This window comes from Salvelinus alpinus, chromosome 13, assembly GCF_045679555.1.
Source record: "Salvelinus alpinus chromosome 13, SLU_Salpinus.1, whole genome shotgun sequence".
NCBI lineage: Eukaryota > Metazoa > Chordata > Actinopteri > Salmoniformes > Salmonidae > Salvelinus > Salvelinus alpinus.
The window spans coordinates 38062238-38081761 of NC_092098.1; the positions used below are offsets into that span (position 1 = coordinate 38062238).

The 19524-nt window shown below is 44.5% G+C and overlaps 1 protein-coding gene across 1 annotated transcript in view; it reads right to left on the reverse strand.

Annotated features, from left to right (window-relative positions):
- Positions 1 to 311: 311 nt before the first annotated feature.
- The window catches only part of LOC139537630 (ceramide synthase-like), a 46085-nt gene continuing 26872 nt past the window's right edge, over positions 312 to 19524 (reverse strand). Inside the window, exons 3-5 of the mRNA XM_071339171.1 lie at positions 16187 to 16406; positions 14010 to 14105; positions 312 to 11762 (exon numbers count right to left, since the gene is read on the reverse strand). Of these exons, the coding sequence (XP_071195272.1) occupies positions 11418 to 11762; positions 14010 to 14105; positions 16187 to 16406 (661 nt within the window). The 3' untranslated portion in view covers positions 312 to 11417. The remainder of the gene's footprint in view (positions 11763 to 14009; positions 14106 to 16186; positions 16407 to 19524) is intronic.

The window sequence follows — 19524 nt, forward strand, 5'->3', positions numbered from 1 at the left end:
AGGTGTAGCCTGATCAATATGGGAGTGACCATTAGATATCACAAAACTCATGCAGCCAACCATACTCCATCGCCCTCTGGGCCACCATAATCACACCGTTCTTCTACTGGTCGTTCAGTACAACACCTTTTCCATTAAATTAAGCAATGTTCTGTCATGTGTGTTTCTTCTTGGACAACTTCAGGTACCTCCCTGTTTCACTCCATTTCTGAACATTTTCTCAAATTTTGTAGCTACTGAAGAAACCCTAGAGTTCTCTGTGCCAATTGAGGAAGAGGCATGTACAGCAAATAACAGATTCTGGTTCAAAATAATTCATCAAATCAGTTTTATTTGTCTTTAAGGGGTGTCTGATTTCACAAGTTGCAACAAAATAATTCCTCTCAATCAATGCTTAGTTTATTTAATTAAAGAGCCCATTCTCTTCTCAGATAAGAATTTCTTCAAAAAGGGCACACTACAAACAAAAAAACATATATGTATATATCAAATCAGATATATAAATATATATGAAAAAATCAGATAATGTTATTAAAAGTAACAGGAGGCAGAGAGTGTTGAAGGTTGTGAATAAGCTGCATATGGTAAATTACACAGCCAAGATGGGACATGAGATGACAGACACTATTGTGAGGATGGAAGTCCAATTCGGGACAGAAAACGTTAACATACACCATGTACTTTCATAGAGAGAGAGAAAATCATTTGAATTCAAAAACAACGAAGCACAGCAAACTAATTCTGAACTGGAGTATATAAACAAATGTACAGAATCGTGACGAAGGAAGAGAGAAACACACATTGGAAGAAGAAGTAGGAGTCGACAAACACCTTTTTGTCTTAAGAAAATTAAGATAAAAGTTTGGGGGATTTTTGAACACGTGTACAGTGGTATTGTACTAAGAGGACGATGGGAGTGCATGCAACGGATAAAACTGCCGCCTCCTCGTTTGATAATGCCCCAAGAGTTTGCTTTCATTTGAGTTTTTTAACCAAAAGTTGGAGTTTACCCAGAAAGAAAGACAGCCACAACCTGTAAATGCTGCCGACTCTGTTATCGCGCCGAGGTTTGTGGGTATCACAAAGGCAAGGGATACCAATTTGGTTCACTATATCCAGAGTTCCAAATCAAATCAAATTTTATTTGTCACATGCAACGAATAACACAACAGGTGTAGAACTTACCATCAAATGCTTACTTACAAGCCCTTTACCAACAATGAAGTTCAAGAAATAGAGTTAAGAATATATTTACTACATACAAATGATAAAATCAATCTGGACCATACATTTGCCCAAAAGTTCTAATCCCAAAAAATTTCTTGATAGTTTTTTAAATTTAAAATTTTCATTAATTTCATCAGCCCAGTTCTACTAATATAACTCTTCCCTCTTGTTTTTTTACAACCGATTCAGTCTTAAATCGGAATTTAAATCCACTGGCCAGCCAGTCAGTGGGCCATACCCTCGATAACCCTCCAGACCCATGAGTCCCTTGATAGGAGCGACTGGCCCTGTATGGATGTGTGTGAAATCAAAGCAGCAAAAATACTGGAAATGTAAGCCTGCCACCTCCACACAGCCATTAATCCTGATCACACTGGCCATGCACACCTCACGGTCCACCCCACCAATGTTCCTACATAGACTGGATGTGGATGGATGGTGACCTGGGATAAGGGTTGTGTTAGTGGGGGAGTGGAGACACTGCCATGCAGTCTGGTTGGTAAGCCATGCACTCCCAGTCCTCATTCCTCCCTGGCCGGGTGGGGGTAGGCGGGGGTGGAGATGAATGTTAATGTTTCTCGTCATGATTCTATGATAACATGGTTGACTAAAGTGCCTGACAATCTTTGGTCTACCAACCCTACAGGTTGCGATACCGCAAGCCATGCCAGAACGCATTTGGAAAAAAGCAAAGAAAACAATAGAACAAGCAGGAGAAGACAGCACGACATTCCAGGTATTTTCATATTTCAGAATCCATCATTTTCATCGAAACTCTTGTTTCACTCACAGTTTCACAAATGTTAAAATAAATCTAAGCTATACAGATATATGTTAACACCTTCTTCATCAAACCCTGAGCAAAGAGAGGAACCTCCAAGGAGGCCGAACATAAGACTTCAAACATTATTGTAAAAAATAAAAAAAATAAAAACCCCAGCCCGGAATAAGAATGAATATAAAGAGGATTATCAGGATATGTGTTTTGAATGCTGACCCTTGAACCGCGGGATTCAAAGGCTCTGGATTGGATTGTCAGGGAAGGGGGTGGGGGATTGCACTTTAGCGACACATCGAGGTGCCCTAAGTTTCAAAGTGTAAGAGACTACTGGCTCTCTATACTCCGCCTCAAACCTCACAACGACATCGAGCTAGCAAGAGACAAAGGGACATTTTAAACGTATACCATAAAAATCCCTAAAGCCATCAATGTCACCCTCACCATATCAGGCCACACCACATATGTCATCAGCTTAAACATCAAATCAAACAATAACAACCCATATGAGAACAACTGAACACTTCAAGATGGGGGCAAATGTCTCTGAAATGTCGATTTAAACCATAAAAGGCTCCCCACAGTGGTAGTCCTGTATTGTGAGGACATTGGTTGTGGCTGTGCTGCATTGAGAGGACATTAGTGGCGTCGACTTGTGAGGGCACGTGTATTCTGCTCTGGTCCAATAGGGTTCTGGTCCAAAGTAGTGCACTATATAGGGAATAGGGTGCCAGTTGGGACAGAACCCATGTGTACAGATGATGAGTCTGTCCTTCAGGCGTCTCACTGTGTGCTGTGGACTGACTCAGGAGAACTGCAGACTGCAGTGAGCAGCACATCCAGAGAGCCTTTTTAAAGCCATAATGGCCTCGTTAAGAAAGGGCCCCGTATCCCAATTAACCCTGTGTTCCCTGGACTCTGAGCTGCTGAGTAGAGACTGGACACCTGAAGCCAGTGGCGGCTCCTCTAGACAATGTAGAGTAAGGGTACAAGGAGTGAGCGAGAAAGATGAAGAGACATGAAGGGAGAAAGTGTAACAGACAAAGAAAGAAGGAGGGTAAGAGAGTGCACAATAAGAAGGCCTGGGATGTTTCTAGGAGTGCCGTGGTCGTCTCAGGCAGACAGACAAAAGACTTGAGTCGAGGCACATTGATAGAGCTAGACTGAGCTGCACCGCCTCACCACGCTCTGCCTCTGAGTCCGGGCCAAACAAGCCCATCATTTAGCAGTAGCAGCATTCAGCTTCCCTCCTTCCCCAGCCTCCTGCCTGCTCTGCCCTGCTCTCGCTCCAGCGGTTATAGAACAAGCCGTCTGCTAACTGTCTGCCAGCAGGCCCGCAGTGCACTCATCACTTTCACACACGACCGCCCCGGGAAGCAGGGTCCAACATTAACTTTTTTTCCTACTGGACCGAACAAAATTTCTACTGGCCCAGACATGGGGTAGTTTATAAATGCATTAGGGTCATGGAGGGCCTAGGTTGACCTGCTTTCACTCTATTCAGCTAGTAATAGGCTACATTTGGATATTAGGGTATATATTAAAAAGCTGTGTAATATATTTTAGCAATGTAAGACATTCTATTCTTTAAAATGGCATTGTATTAATTGTTTTTTGTTTCTTAAATTAGGAGATTTGTTTTAGCTCAAAATAGGACGATGCCACGTTAAGACAACTGCTTTTCAAAAGAGATATCTGGCTACAGTAGGCTAGCAAAGATGAACGCTAGGTGTCTTTTAGCATTCGTTTTGCAGACTTACAGTAGCTACTAGCCAGTCTATTGCTAGTTTTTTTCACTATTAAAAGGTTAACTTCTTTTGTGATTCACTTTCCCTAAAATAAAAAAGCTCAGTGAGTGGATTGATGAGTGCTTGTGTGTGCAGTGTGAAGGCATCAACTCATGTATTACTTGAGTGCTCGAGAAGTTGTAACTCGCAAGGATCGTGGTTGAATGAATAGCCAATCATATTGCTCAGATACAAATAGCAGGCCTTTTCCGTGTGCAGTCTTCAATGGTTTTCTATGGTAGACTGCGATACAGCCGGTAAATGGTTTTCTATGGCAGACTGCGATACAGCCGGTAAATGGTTTTCTATGGCAGACTGCAATACAGCAGGTAAATGGTTTTCTATGGCAGACTGCGATACAGCAGGTAAATGTTCAATTGGAACTCCAAAATGCACTGAGAAGTTACTGACCCGGTCTTGCCAGTGACTGACGAGATCCACTGGCACGACAAATTGTAGTTTTTTTTTACTGGCCCCGGGCCATCGTTAATGTCGGACCCTGCCCGGAAGCACAGTGGCCCGGTTTAGTTTGGGCCCGGTTTGGCTCTGGACTGGAGTGTTTTCTGCAGAAAACAGCTGAGTCCCCACAATGCAACTGTCCCCTATAAAGGAAAGCAAGTCCCCACAATGCAGCAGTCTCCTACACAGGAGAGCAGAACCCACACAATGCAGTAGTGTCCTACAGAGAAGAGCAGAGTCCCCACAATACAGTAGTCTCCTACAGAGAGCAAAGTCCCCACAATGCAAGCTTGAACTTGCAAACAGAACTTCAGGGGACAGGGTCACGTTAATGTCGAACCCTGCCCGGAAGCACAGTGGCCCAGTTTGGCTCTGGACTAGAGTGTTTTTCTGCAGAAAACAGCTTTGTCCCCACAATGCAGTAGTCTCCTACAGAGAGCAAAGTCCCCACAATGCAAGCTTGAACTTGAAAACAGAACTTCAGGGGACAGGGCCACATTGACATAACTGATGCAAAGGAGCAGAACGAGGGTCTGTACATAGATCACCTTTGTTGAATGTGCCACAAATAATGCATCCTGACCAGGGACCACTACTTATTAAAATAGCCTCCAAGACCTGATAATGTTAATTAAAATCATTATGATTAACTCAAGCTAAAATGTAGTCAGCACATGTAGGTTTGAAGCAAAGTTGTTTTTGTTACCACACACACACACACACACACACACACACACACACACACACACACACACACACACACACACACACACACACACACACACACACACACACACACACACACACACACACACACACACACACACACACACACACACACACACAAACTCCCCTCCTTTCTCTAATGTATTCAATTGCCTAGGTCAGCATGTTTATGTCTGCTCAGCATTAAACCTAGAATCATGTTTTGAGTTTGAGCAAAAATACAGTGTGTGTGTGTGTGTACACATGATATAAATGTGCCTCTCAAGTGTAGTTTGATGGCTTCAGACTAAGTGCTAACAGAAGCTTCTAATTAAGGTTGTCATCATAAAAAAATTGCATTCATTTGGTAATGTTTTCTCTAAAAACACATTTTGTTATTATTATCCTGTATTTGCAGCCCTATGATTGGTGCTCCATGCTAGCAGCGCTGATGCCAACACAAACGTCACTTCCTCGTTGCCATTATAAACACATGCCATGGATGGGCACTCTGGTTAAAATCACCAGCACTTAAATTTAGCTGTAAAGTTGTAATAATTATCTACACGTTAACATTATTTCATTCATTTATACAGAATTATTGCCTTCATATTGGAAGGCTAAGGAGGAATATTTTTAAGAGAATAACATAAAACTCAAGGCTGTATGGGTTTTGTGACCAATATGAGGTGGATCACATTTAAAAATTGTGCATTGTATAAGTATGACTGAGGTCATTTCCCACCTAGCTGACCTTTCCTAAGGAGCCAACCAAGTAAGGGACAACTCTAAATTCATCCCCACAACAGGAAATCATGAGGGAAAGTAGAATGTATGAAATGAGTGTGTCGCCACCACCAACACTTTCTTCTTCTTCTATTCGACAATCTTTGCGAAAATAAATCATTCTGGAGCAGGGTCGCATGCAGCTGTGTAGTCATCCTGCTCCAGCATCATGCTAGGAACCTTACTGTTTTTATATCTAAACATCAGGTTCATCTATTCTACGTGGGGTTTTACATTGTCCTCGCCGTTTTCGACCTCGCCCGTTTTATTGCTCTAACTCAGTGGTTCCCAACTCCAGTCCTCAACAGCACACACTTTTGTTGTAGCCCTGGACAAACATATCTGATTCAACTCATTGAGGGCCTGATGATTAGTTGACAAGTTGAATCAGGTGTGCTTCTCTGGGACTACAATAAAAATGTGAACTGTTGGGGGTACTCGAGGACCTGAGTCGGGAACCAGTGCTCTAACTGACACCTTGTGAGCAGTCCTTGGTGGGCACCATTTGACGTTAAAGAGGAACTGACAGCGTTTTGGCACCATTAAATCTCATTAAAACATGGCGCATTTCTTTACATTTTGTGACAAATGAGTACATAGATATGGTCATTTCACGTTTTTATACATTCATAGAATGTTTGGGAATGACGTCGAGTCGGGTATTTGTGAAAATTCTATAGTAATATGAGTGGGAAAGTGGCTATGTGTCTGGGCAATTAATAGACACAGCACTGGTTTAAACAAAAACGAATAAAAAAGTATCAGTATTGTCCCGGATCAGAATCTTCACAGGCCGGCACGCCGTACCTAATCAGAGCTACAGTTGGCCTATATGCAAATAAGCCATTGCCATATGGGGATAATGCCATTCACTTTGAACTGTGTTTACAGGCAGTTACAACAGCACATTAGGTCATAGAAAGCGCTCAGCAAAACCCACAAAATACACTTGAATGGTTTTCTTTAAAATGGGCAGTTGTCAAAAATGTGATTTCCAGTTTAAAAAAAAATTATATTCCAACACTATAAAGGTTGAAATAACACTCTGAAATTGTGAAAATTATGATAATAACCTTTTAGTAAGAGCTTTGTGGAAGACAAAAAACATACTCTTGGAATTTCAACCTGCTCAGGTGGGATGGAGTTTTTGGCCAACAGCATGACATCACAATCTGATCGGATTATTCTGACCAATGACCATTCAACTTTTATTTGCATATGTTTCCTCCTACTTTGAAGGGGTAAGCGGGGTAGGCTCTAGACCAGGAGTGGGCAAACTATTTGGCTTGAGGGCCACATCAGGATTTCGAAATTCAACGTAGGGCTGCACGTTTTTTGTTTGTCAAAATCTATTTGCGGGCCAGAAAAAGTGCAGTTATTTGAAAATATATAGGTCCATTATAATTTCTACATACCTTCTATCTAGTTTTAGACATTCAACACAGTGGCCTGGAGTGTTTTTTTAACCCATAATAATTCCCCCCACCCCCCAACAAACAAAAAAAACTCCCGCCTGCCGGATTGAATGGGCTTGCCAGCGGGCCGTAGTTTGCCTACCCCTGCTCTAGACAGGAGTCTAGACGATCCTATCCACCAATTAGGGCTGTGTATGTAAATATATTTACATAGGTATCAACACACCCACACAATCAGACTGAGCATTTCAATGGCAAAACGAGGCTCAGGTAAATAAAAAAGTTATTTTCATGAAATAAAACTGTGATTTATTAAACATATATCATTGATTTAAAATGAAAAATAATGCATGGGGGCTTTAAATATGTAAATACCAGAAGAGTTAAATCTAGTGAGGGATAAACTCAGTCAAACCTTTTCAGCGTGTGGTTACACTGATACAATGGGGAATAGCCTGCTTGCTCGCCCTGTTGTAGCCTGCCGTCTGTCCCATAACCCACGTTTTTGACAATTTAACGGGATTTACCAGCCTGCACATTTGATCGATACCAAATACATTTGATTGACAACTAAGATATATAGTAACTGTGGATAACAGTCATTCAGGTTCAGAAGTGAGTCATATTTCTTGTTAGCTAGCGAACCAAATGACAACTGCAACTTAGCAGTCTGTCAGGGCCTCCCGTGGCGCAGCGGTGTAAGGCTGCTTGACGCATCACTACAGATCCGGGTTGTGTTGCAGCTGGCCGCAACAGGGAGACCCATGAGGCGTCGCACAATTGGCCCAGCGTTGTCCAGGTTAGGGAAGGGTTTGGCCGGCCGGGTGTCCTTGTCCCATCGCGCTCTAGCGACTCCTGTTGCGAGCCGGGCGCATGCACGCTGACACGGTCGCCAGTTGTACGGTATTTCCTCCGACACATTGGTGCGGCTGGCTTCCAGGTTGAGCGAGCAGTGTGTCAAGAAGCAGTGTGGCTTGGCAGGGTCGTGTTTCGGAGGATGCATGCTCTCGACCTTCGCCTCTCCTGAGTCCGTAGGGAGTTGCAGCAATGGAACAAGACTAACTACCAATTGGGGGGGGAAAAATAAAAAAAATTATATAAAGTCTGTCACTTACCCACTCATCCAAGCGTTGACATTAAATCCTCCCAGCAGCTAGCTAGGTACAAGGTAATGTCTTTTTAGCTTGCCCAAAAATACATAAAAAGATCAGATAGCCTATTAGCCACGTTGACTTGTGATCATTGCCCTTGCTAGTTTTGTCGAAAATATTGAACGAGTGAAACTTAAACAGTTCTTTACTCGAATGGCTGTAAGCAGCAAACAATGTAAATCACAGCTCATACAACCTGATAGCAATATTTTTTACACTACCAAGAACGTATTGGTAAAATATATTAATCATGCATTGACTGCATCCATCTATTCTGCCACCAATACCAGACTACACATCATGGAATTTTTTGTAAAATCTAACTTATATATACAGTACCAGGCAAAAGTTTGGACACACCTACTCAGTCAAGGGTTTTTCAATTTTTTTTACTATTTTCTACTATGTAGAATAATAGTGAAGACATCAAAAATATGAAATAACACATGGAATAATGAAGTAACCAAAAAAGTGTTGCACAAATCTAAATATATTTTATATTCTTCAAAGTAGCCCTCCTTTGCCTTGATGACAGCTTTGCACACTCTTGGCATTCTCTCAACCAGCTTCACGAGAATGCTTTTCTTGAAGGAGTTCCCACATATGCTGAGCACTTGTTAGCTGCTTGTTAGCTTGTTAGCTGTGGTCCAACTCATCCCAAACCATCTTAATTAGGTCGAGGTCGGGTAATTGTGGAGGCCAGGTCATCTGATGCATCACTCTCCTTCTTGGTCAAATAGCCCTTCCACAGCCTGAAGTTGTGTTTTGGGTCATTGTCCTGTTGAAAAACAAATGAAAAGTCCCACTAAGCGCAAACCATATGGGCTGGCGTATCGCTACAGAATGCTGTGGTAGCCATGCTGGTTAAGTGTGCCTTGAATTCTAAATAAATCAGACTGTCACCAGCAAAGCACCCCCACACCTCCTCCTCCATGCTTCACGGTGGGAACCACACATGTGGAGATCATCCATTCACCTACTCTGCGTTTCACAAAGACACGGCGGTTGGAAGGCCTGACACGACCATGAAGGCCTGAATCACACAGTCTCCTCTGAACAGTGGATGTTGAGATGTCTGTTACTTGAACTCTGTGAAACATTCATTTTGGTTACTACATGATTCCATGTGTTATTTCATAGTTTTGATGTCTTCACTATTATTCTACAATGTAGAAAATAGTAAAAATAAAGAAAAACCCTGGAATGAGTAGGTGTGTCCAAACTTTTGACTGATATATATATATATATATATATATTCAAATATATATTAAAATAACCTCTTATAAAGTTGGTTTTGAGGGATAAACTGGGAATTTGATATTTTGGAGTGATATTATGATTGTCTATTTCATATCTGCAAAGTAGTTAAAACGGTGTCAGTTCCACTTTAAATGGGACGCCCAGGGGTATACAAGCCCCTCCCATGTGGCCCCCAGACCCCTTTGCAAGAGGGCAGCATTGACCTAACAGAAGCACCCCTGACACCTTTTGCCGGAGGGCAAAATGTACCTAACAGAAGCACCTAACCACCCATACCCGGCAAACTTGACCTCGAGTGACCGTAAAGTCTTGTGTCTCCACCCATTAAAAGCAGCTTCAGTTGTCGCTGTAGCAACCGAGCCGAACCCGGGACTAAACAACCTACCCCATTCCTTCTAATGCCGCTGTAGCGCTCCCAGAGAAGTCCAAAGATGGTGGATAAATGAAGATAGTTCACTCAGGCCGTTTACCATATCATTTTTTTTTTTCCAGTTCAGGTGTACTTAAGGGGGTGGCTCTCCCATAGACACCAATGTAATAGCAGCTGGGTCTGGTCTACCTCGTTCGTGGACTTCCATTGAAACAGAAAAAATGAGGGAGTGGGATATCTCGCTTGCTCTTCCGTCTCTGAGAAGTCCTGCGTGTGTAAACATACGGACTAATCTTTTGCTAAGCCTCCCCCTTTAGGCAGGGAGGACACAGCGCATAATATAGAGGCTCCTCCCCCTCTCTGGGGAGGGGTGGGGCTTGTGATGCCCCACCCCCTGTGTGACACTGAGGGGTGGGGCTTATAGACTGTAAACAGACGCAGCAGGGCAGCACACAGAACTCTGTTGGGCCATAAACAACAAAGGAGGAAGACGGGAGCGCTGCAGGCGCACCGATTGGCCAGCGGCAGCAGCCATAGAGACAGGCAAATGAGGAGAAAGGACAATGGGAGGTTTCAAAGTGGATAAAGGAGAGTGGGGTTCCACAATCCAATCACATTAAATGTTTTTTTTGTGTAGGTATGCTGGTGCAAAGAGCTTGGAGCAAACATTTCTACTTCATTGTCTCCTTCAAATGTGGATGAGGTGACACCCGTACCTAGCTTAGTACATCCCATCCATCCCATCTCCTCCTTTCCCTCTGGTCTTTTAAAGATCAGGACTGGGTGGGTGGACAAACACTTCATAAAATGGGGATCTTCAAAACTTGACACTTAAAAATCATTGACACCAAATAGAACAAATCAAGAAATTCTACAGACACATTCTACACACATCTACACTGTAACAGACCCTCCACTCAGCAGATCTAGTAATAGAGGGGCAGGGGGCGAGGCTGGGGGAGTGTCTCAACACTGCACAGGTCACGTAATATGGGGGAAGAAGCAAGACCCCCCCCAATCCCCCCAACAAAAAAAGCCAGGAGTTCCATTCTCAGTCTTCTTCATATCCTTTCGGGAAACTCCACTGTAGCACTCCAAATATAACCCATGTCCAGTCCCTATAATCCAGAAAGAGGGGGGTGGGGGGGTAGGAACCCCAAAAAAGATCTAAGGAGGGGGGTCAAAAATCATCATCAGTATCGCTTGGACTGGGCATGGGTGGAAGAGCAGTAGCTAGTGTTATCATAGTAGTAACGATAGTAGTAGTAGTAGAAGTAGTGATAATAGTAGTAGTAGTAGTAGTAGTAGTAGTTTTGGGGAGACTGTGGTAAGTAGCCATAGTGCCTTTGCAGTAGTAGTAGTAAGTAGTAAATAGTAGTCAATGGTGGTTCGTTTTTGTGTGACTCGAGCGCAGGTAGAGTAGAGAGAACCAAGAAAGATCCGAGAGAGCGCAATGGTGACGGAGTGACCTCTCCAGCTCTAATGGTTTCCCTTGGGTTGGTTGTCCGTGAGGGAGGGGCTAGGTGGGGGCAGGGGGGAGGAGTCCTGGCTGCCGGCAGCAGCGGTGGCGTGACGCTGGCGCTGGTAGAGCCGCCAGCCCTTGCGGCAAAGCAGCACGAACCAGTAGACCTGCGGCGCCAGGATGCATAAGTTGCCCAGGTTGACCGACAGCGTCAGATGGAACGGCACACCGTAGATGGGGATGCCGTAGTGACGGCCGTAGACCCAGTACATGTAGGGAAAGAGGGCGATTCGACACAGGAAGAAGCTGAGCAGCACCATGCCCCCATTGGCCTTGTGGACCCAGCAGTCCTGCAGACCCAGCTATGACAAACAAGAGGAGAGGAGGGAAGGATGTGTTGGGAAAATATTCAAAAGAGAGAGAGAAAAGAGGTCATTATATGGTCAAACAGTGTTGAAATTCTAAGTGAGCAGAACATAAACTGGTCTGGAATACCTGGGCCTGTTCAAATACTTTGAAAATGCATTCTTCCTTCCTTCCTCCTTTCCATGATGAAATTACTGATCTGACACTACTGAACTGGTGAACTCTATGATGTGGTACCCATGCATAATGATAGGTCAGTTGATACACCATTACAGGAAGGGAAGGAGGCATTCTAACAGGGCCCATAAGTGACAGTGGCTCTGCAGTAACCAACCAGTCCACCAGAGGGAGCTGTGAGTAAAGACAGAGAGTGGCCCCAAAGATTTTTTATAATTAAACCAAGATAGCCCACAGCCTGTCGTTTACAATGGGAACAAATGAGCCATAGTGGGCAAAACAAGCAGGGAGGGGGGCAGAGCCAAGCACAAGCTAGCGAGATCCTGCATTCTAGCATCATCTGCATAATTCTGTGAAATGCACCTGTGCAATAACTCAATTTGCCTTTGCACTCCTTCTAAACAATGCACATTTTTCAAACTTTTGCAAAGGCTTAAGTTTACAAACCTAAAGTCCACTCTGTTTATAACAGATTCTAGTTTTGGGAACAGAAAACTGTATTGAAATCAAATGTTTCATTGATGAGAAAATGTGCAGAATTTCGTCCAAAATCCATCTCCTCCATCTTCTCCCACTGCCGGCCACTGGGCTTCCTCTTCTCACTACCATATGGCAACCGGATGCTTCACATTTAAACATCCAGCATCCATCTGTCTCATTGTTCTATATGTGGCAGGCGGCCCTACTGACTGAAGAGACAGATGTCAGCAGAAAGGGAGCTGGAGGCCAAGAGGACTGCCTGCTCACTGCTCTGCTTTTTTGTGATACACACATACCAAAAGTGTGCATTTAGTGAGTGGCTGTACTCATACAAGTACATTCACTACATGACCAAAAGTATATGGACACCTGCTCGTCGAACATCTCATTCCAAAATCATGGGCATTAATATGGAGTTGGTCCCCCCTTTGCTGCTATAACAGCCTCCACTCTTCTGGGAAGGCTTTCCACTAATAGTTGGAACATTGCTGCGGGGACTTGCTTCCATTCAGCCACAAGAGCATTAGTGAGGTCGGGCATTGATGTTGGGCGATTAGGCCTGGCTCGCAGTCGGTGTTCCAATTAATCCCAAAGATGTTTGATGGGGTTGAGGTCAGGGATCTGTGCAGGCAAGTCAAGTTCTTCCACACCGATCACGACAAACCATTTCTTTATGGATCTCGTTTGGTGCACGGGGGCATTGTCCTGCTGAAACAGGAGAGGGCCTTCCCCAAAATGTTACCAGAAAGTTGAAAGCACAGAATCGTCTAGAATGTAATTGTATGCTCTAGCATTAAGATTTCCCTTCACTGGAACTAAGGGGCCTAGCCCGAACCATGAAAAACAGCCCCAGACCATTATTCCTCCTCCGCCAAACTTTACAGTTGGCGGTATGCATTCGGGCAGATAGCGTTCTCCTAGCATCCGCCAAACCCAGATTCGTCCGTCGGACTGCCAGATGGTGAAGAGTGATTCATCACTCCAGAGAACGCGTTTCCACTGCTCCAGAGTCCAATGGCGGCGAGCTTTACACCACTCCAGCCGATGCTTGGCATTGCGCATGGCGATCTTAGGCTTGTGTGCGGCTGCTCGGCCATGGAAACCCATTTCATGAAGCTCCCTACAGCAGTTCTTGTGCTGACGTTGCTTCCAGAGGCAGTTTGGAACGCGGTAGTAAGTGTGGAAACCGAGAACAGATGATTTTTACACACTTCAGCACTCGGTAGTCCCGTTCTGTGAGCTTGTGTGGCCTACCACTTTGTGGCTGAGCGGTTGTTGCTCTTAGACATTTCCACTTCACAATAACAGCACTTACAGTTGACCGGGGCAGCTCTAGCAAAGCAGAAATTTGACAAACTGACTTGTTGGAAAGGTGGCATCCTATGACGGTGACATGTTGAAAGTCACAGATCTTCAGTTAGGCCATTCTACTGCCGATGTTTGTCTATGGAGATTGCATGGCTGTGTGCTTGATTTTATACACTTGTCAGCAACGGTGTGGCTGAAATAGCCGAATCCACTAATTTGAAGGGTGTCTCATACTTTTGTGTATATAGCGTATCTATACATTGTTAGGTGTGTGTCACCTGGATGAGGATCTTCCCTAAGGAGACGAAGGGCGTGCTGAGCTCTGTGAGAAACAGGCAGCCAATGAAGTAGTCTCCCTGGTCCCTCCTGAAGAACTGAAAAGGCACAGGGAGGGAGATAACACACCGTTACTACAGTCTGATACAAGACCATACACACACATGTATGCTTATACACACGCACACACACACACAACCCCCCCCAGTACTTTAGAACAGAAAGGCATTGGAGAATGGATTGTCCCTACAGCTGCACATACAAAAACAGGAGTCAGGACCTGGCTCAATAACACCAACAAGGCCACAAACCAACAGAGAAGAGAAACCAGGCTCAGAAACGAGAGGAAATACCTGGACACTCCAATAAGAAACACTCGTATTTCATTGCAAAAGGTTTCTGTTGAGTACACTAATGAATACGAGCCAGACTTATGCCATGAGCCTAGTCAGTATGGGAAGAGAATGGATCACCATGAGTAAACGTAAGGAGGAGTGTATTGATGGAAGCTGCAGACAAGGATGCCAAACAGAGAGGGCTCTGTGTGTGTTTTATGTGTGTGTGTGTGTGTGTTTTATGTGTGTGTGTTAGACATGGCTGTGTGTGCGTGCGTGTGATGTGATGATTAATAAACCAGTAGCGTGCGGGTGCGAAGGGTAAGACACAAACTCTGCCATCTGCCCAATGGAAGAATGACCTGCAGCACACACTGCTGCTATGTAACACTACACCTACCTACACACACCTACCTACCCACTGTACCTTCCTGCTGGACCAGGCCGCTGTGTGTGTGTGTGTAATACATGTCAGTGCGTGTTACCTGTGTGTGTGGGAGGGGAACAAAGCAGGGAGCGAGGGAAGAGGAGGAGGAGAGGAGGATTTCAGTAGCTGGAGCCTGAATAATTGAGGGGGGGTAAGGTGATCTCATATCACCATTGACAGCCACTGCAAACACAGGGGTCAGGTTTCCAATGCACCTGGCCTCCTCGCTACATGAAATGGACGCTAACACGACCTGTGTGTGTGTGTCTGTGTAGGTAGGTTCGCTGTCGATTACTGTATTATACACTCATCTGTCGTTATGCGGCTATTAGCTAGCGTTCTCGACTGAAAATGCTGTGGAGGGGAAGACTGAAGACGGCAAACTAATAGAAGGAAAATATCAGCTAGTCTCTACCTCTTGTATCATTGTCAAAGCACTTGTCAAATAGGGTTAGTGCCATCTCTCTCTTTCTCTCTTAGCCTCTCCCTCCATCATTCACTCATCCCTTTTCTCTCCCCTCTTTTGACCCTCCCTCTCATCAATGTCAGGAAGCAGAATGGTCAACAGGGTATCCCGTCTTCCTCCTTCCCTCCCTCTCTCTATATTCTCTCTCACCAGAGTGATGAGCAGCACAATGGTCAGAAGGCCCATGTCACTTTATCACTCTCCCTCCCCTCCTCCTCTCTCACGTCTCCCCTCCTCCTCTCCCACGTCTCCCCTACTCCTCTCATCAGTGGCAGGCAGCAGAATGTTCAGCAGGGCATTAAAACCTCCCCGTTTTTCTGGCCTCAGAGAGTCTGTGTGTGTGTGTTACTGACCAGGGTGATGGGCAGAGACAGGGACAAGAGAGGCATGAGACTGAGGCCAGAGAGAGTCTGTGTCTGTGTGTTACTGACCAGAGTGATGGGCAGAGACAGGGACAAGAGAGGCATGAGACTGAGGCCAGAGAGAGTCTGTGTGTGTGTGTGTGTGTGTTACTGACCAGGGTGATGGGCAGAGACAGGGACAAGAGAGGCATGAGACTGAGGCCAGAGAGAGTCTGTGTGTGTGTGTTACTGACCAGAGTGATGGGCAGAGACAGGGACAAGAGAGGCATGAGACTGAGGCCAGAGAGAGTCTGTGTGTGTGTGTGTGTGTGTTACTGACCAGAGTGATGGGCAGAGACAGGGACAAGAGAGGCATGAGACTGAGGCCAGAGAGAGTCTGTGTGTGTGTGTTACTGACCAGGGTGACGGGCAGAGACAGGGACAAGAGAGGCATGAGACTGAGGCCAGAGAGAGTCTGTGTGTGTGTGTGTGTGTGTGTGTGTGTGTGTGTGTGTGTGTGTGTTACTGACCAGGGTGACGGGCAGAGACAGGGACAAGAGAGGCATGAGACTGAGGCCAGAGAGAGTCTGTGTGTGTGTGTGTTACTGACCAGAGTGACGGGCAGCAAGATGGTGAGCAGGGCGATGTGGTGGAGCACCAGTAGGAACTCGCGGCGGACAAACGAGTTGACCGTGGTCAGCGAGTGCTCCTTGTACTCCTCGTGGCCCTTGACCCGGAAGCGGTAGTAGTGGCTTAGGTACATGGCATAGATATCGTATGTCATGTAGGGTACGCCGTACCAGATGACAAAGTAGGTGGCCAGCCAGTACCTGAGAGAGAGGGAGGGAAACAAGCGTTTCTTATTGGACACGTTCAGGTTAGTCCCTCCCCGTTTTGGCTGTTTGCTTGTGTTTGGTTCCTAGTGAATACAACCCAAGGTCATGTTCATTAGTGACTTCAGATTGTCCCTCCACATTATGGCCCCTTTGGTTCCGTACGTTCCTAGTGACGTACGACCTAGTGTGGGTGTGTTTAGTGATGTGAAAAGTTCAGAGTATCGTAAAATGGATAGAATAGAATGAATAGCGCTGATCTGGCATACAATATTAATAATAACATGATACATTTCTATCTGAATGTTCTGTAACGTTGTATACTCCAAAACAGGCCCCAGGTAGCCTAGCGGTTAAGAGCTTTGGGCCAGTGACCGAAAGGTCACTAGTTTGAATCCCCAGCCCGCAAGATGGAAAAATCTGCCGTTCTGCCCTTGAGCAAGGCAGGCTTGGGCGGTATACCGTATACCGGGGTATTTGGAAAAAGCCATGGGATGGTTTTTAAATGCGGTCAAAACTATTTAAGTTTTTCTATAGATTTGAATATTTGTAGCTACTTTTTAAGCTAATAACTGCAGTCAACTTGTGCTATATGTTAGGAGATAAATCAGATTGCGTCCCTCATTTCACTTGTCACATTATTTGACATTATGAAGCTTACCGTAGTTCCCCAGAACAGTTGAGCCAGTCATGTATTTTTTTGTAAAAAGCACAACGGGAGAAAGTGGGAGCTGTCGTTCTATATATGCAATTCACTACTAAATGTTAGCCATCAGATATCTAATAATGGCTTTCTGACAGAAGTCAAAGAGCTCTGGATGAGTGCTGTACAGTTGCCATTTTTCCCCTGTGCTTGCCATTAGCATTTTTTTCTATCCTCCATTCTTCTCCCCTCTGCACCGTGTACACATGCTGCTCTTCCTTCAAAGAAGCATGCATCACAACTATATTCATTTGTACAATTTATCTCAATTCACTTTTGCTTGTAAAATGTCCACACTTACAGAAAATGACATTCGGTAGCTACTTGCTATGCTTATATAACTTTATGAGCTGGATTTGCCTGTCTTTGCAATTACTTTGTTTGTTTTCGCTTGTTAGCATTTTGCTAACAAGCGAAAAATTATGTGATTTCACTACTAGTTTGTGCAATTTTTTTCAGGATTCTGGTAATAGAGCCCAATGGGATTTCTTTGCTTCTTTAGCGCCCCCTTGTGTGCTACGCCGGTAATACCGTAAATCCCGGGATGAGAGAAGGTCGATATGAAAAGCTGTATACCACCAAAGCCTATAGTTAACCCCCAACAACAACTGCTCCCGGGTGCCGATGATGTGGACGTCGAATAACGCAGCCCCCCGCACCTCTCCGATTCAGATGGGCTGGATTAAATGCGGAAGACACATTTCGGTTGAATGCATTGTTGTGCACCTGACTAGGTATTGCCTTTCCATTTCCCAGATTCTTTCTGTGTGTATGGGGAGTGAGAAGTCTCGAGGAAGTTTCATCCTGTGTTTGAGTTGATACAGCATGACACATTTTCCTGCGACACTCATGTGCGAGCAAGCACTCTCAGACACATGAGTGATCATGTACACAACAACAGGGCTATACAGGCAGCTAAGCTTATGGTGCAACTGTAATAAAGAAATGAAGAGCTTGGGAGTGAGCAGCACAGGAACAGACTGCCCCTAATAAAAGCAGATTGCTACTGGTTCATATCATGACCGGCCAGAACAGCATTGGTGACCTTTGACCCCCTCAGTAGATTCAACCTTCACCCTGTATTATAAGGTCACCAGACAGCCATGATGGCTTAACATGCCAGGAAGTGCTTAGGGTAAACTGGGTAGTAAAGCTAGTGAGTTTCTCTCTTGGTCCCTGTGTGGCTCAGTTGGTAAGAGAAGTGTGAGCCAAGTGGGCAAAAAGGTTGTGGGTTTAATTCCCTCAGGGGTCATATACATACAGTACCAGTCAAATGTTTGTACATACCTACTCATTAAAGGGTTTTTCCTTTCTTACTATTTTCTACATTGTAGTAATGAAGACATCAAAACTATGAAATAACACATATGGAATCATGTAGTAACCAAAAAAGTGTTAAACAAATCAAAATATATTTTATATTTGAGATTCTTCAAAATAGACACCCTTTGCCTTGATGATAGCTTTGCACACTCTTGGAATTCTCTCAACCAGCTTCATGAGGTAGTCACCTGGAATGCATTTCAATTAACAGGTGTGCTTTGTTAAAATGTATTTGTGGAATTTCTTTCCTTCTTAATGCGTTAATGCGTTTGAGCCAATCAGTTGTGTTGTAACAAGGTAGGGGTGGTATAAAGAAGATAGCCCTATTTGGTAAAAGACGAAGGCCATATTCTGGCAAGAACAGCTAAAATGAGCAAAGAGAAACAACAATCCATCATTACTTTAAGACATGAAGGTCAGTCAATGTGGAACATTTCAAGAACTTTGAAAGTTTCTTCAAGTGCAGTCGCAAAAACCATCAAGCGCTATAATGAAATTGTCTCTCATGAGGACCGCCACAGGAAAGCAAGACCCAGAGTTACCTCTGCTGCAAAGGATAAGTTCATTAGAGTTACCAACCTCAGAAATTGCAGCCCAAATAAATGCTTCAGAGTTTAAGCAACAGACACATCTCAACATCAACTGTTCAGAGGATACTGTGTGATTCAAGCCCTCATGGTCGATTAACAGCAGAGAAACCACTACTAAAGGACACCAATAAGAAGAAGCGATTTTCTTGGGCCAAGGAAAACGAGCAATGGACATTAGACTGTTGGAAGTCTGTCCTTTGGTCTGATGAGTCCAAATTTGAGAATTTTGTTTCTAACCACTGTGTCTTTGTAAGACGCAGAGTAGGTGAACGGATGATCTCCGCATGTGTGGTTCCCACCATGCATGGAGGAGGTGTGATGGTGTGGGGGTGCTTTGCTGGTGACACTGTCTGTGATTTATTTAGAATTCAAGGCACACTTAACCAGCATGGCTACCACAGCATTCTCCATACCATCTGGTGTGCGCTTAGTGGGACTATCATTTGTTTTTCAACAGGACAATGACCCAACACACCTCCAGACTGTGTAAGGGCTATTT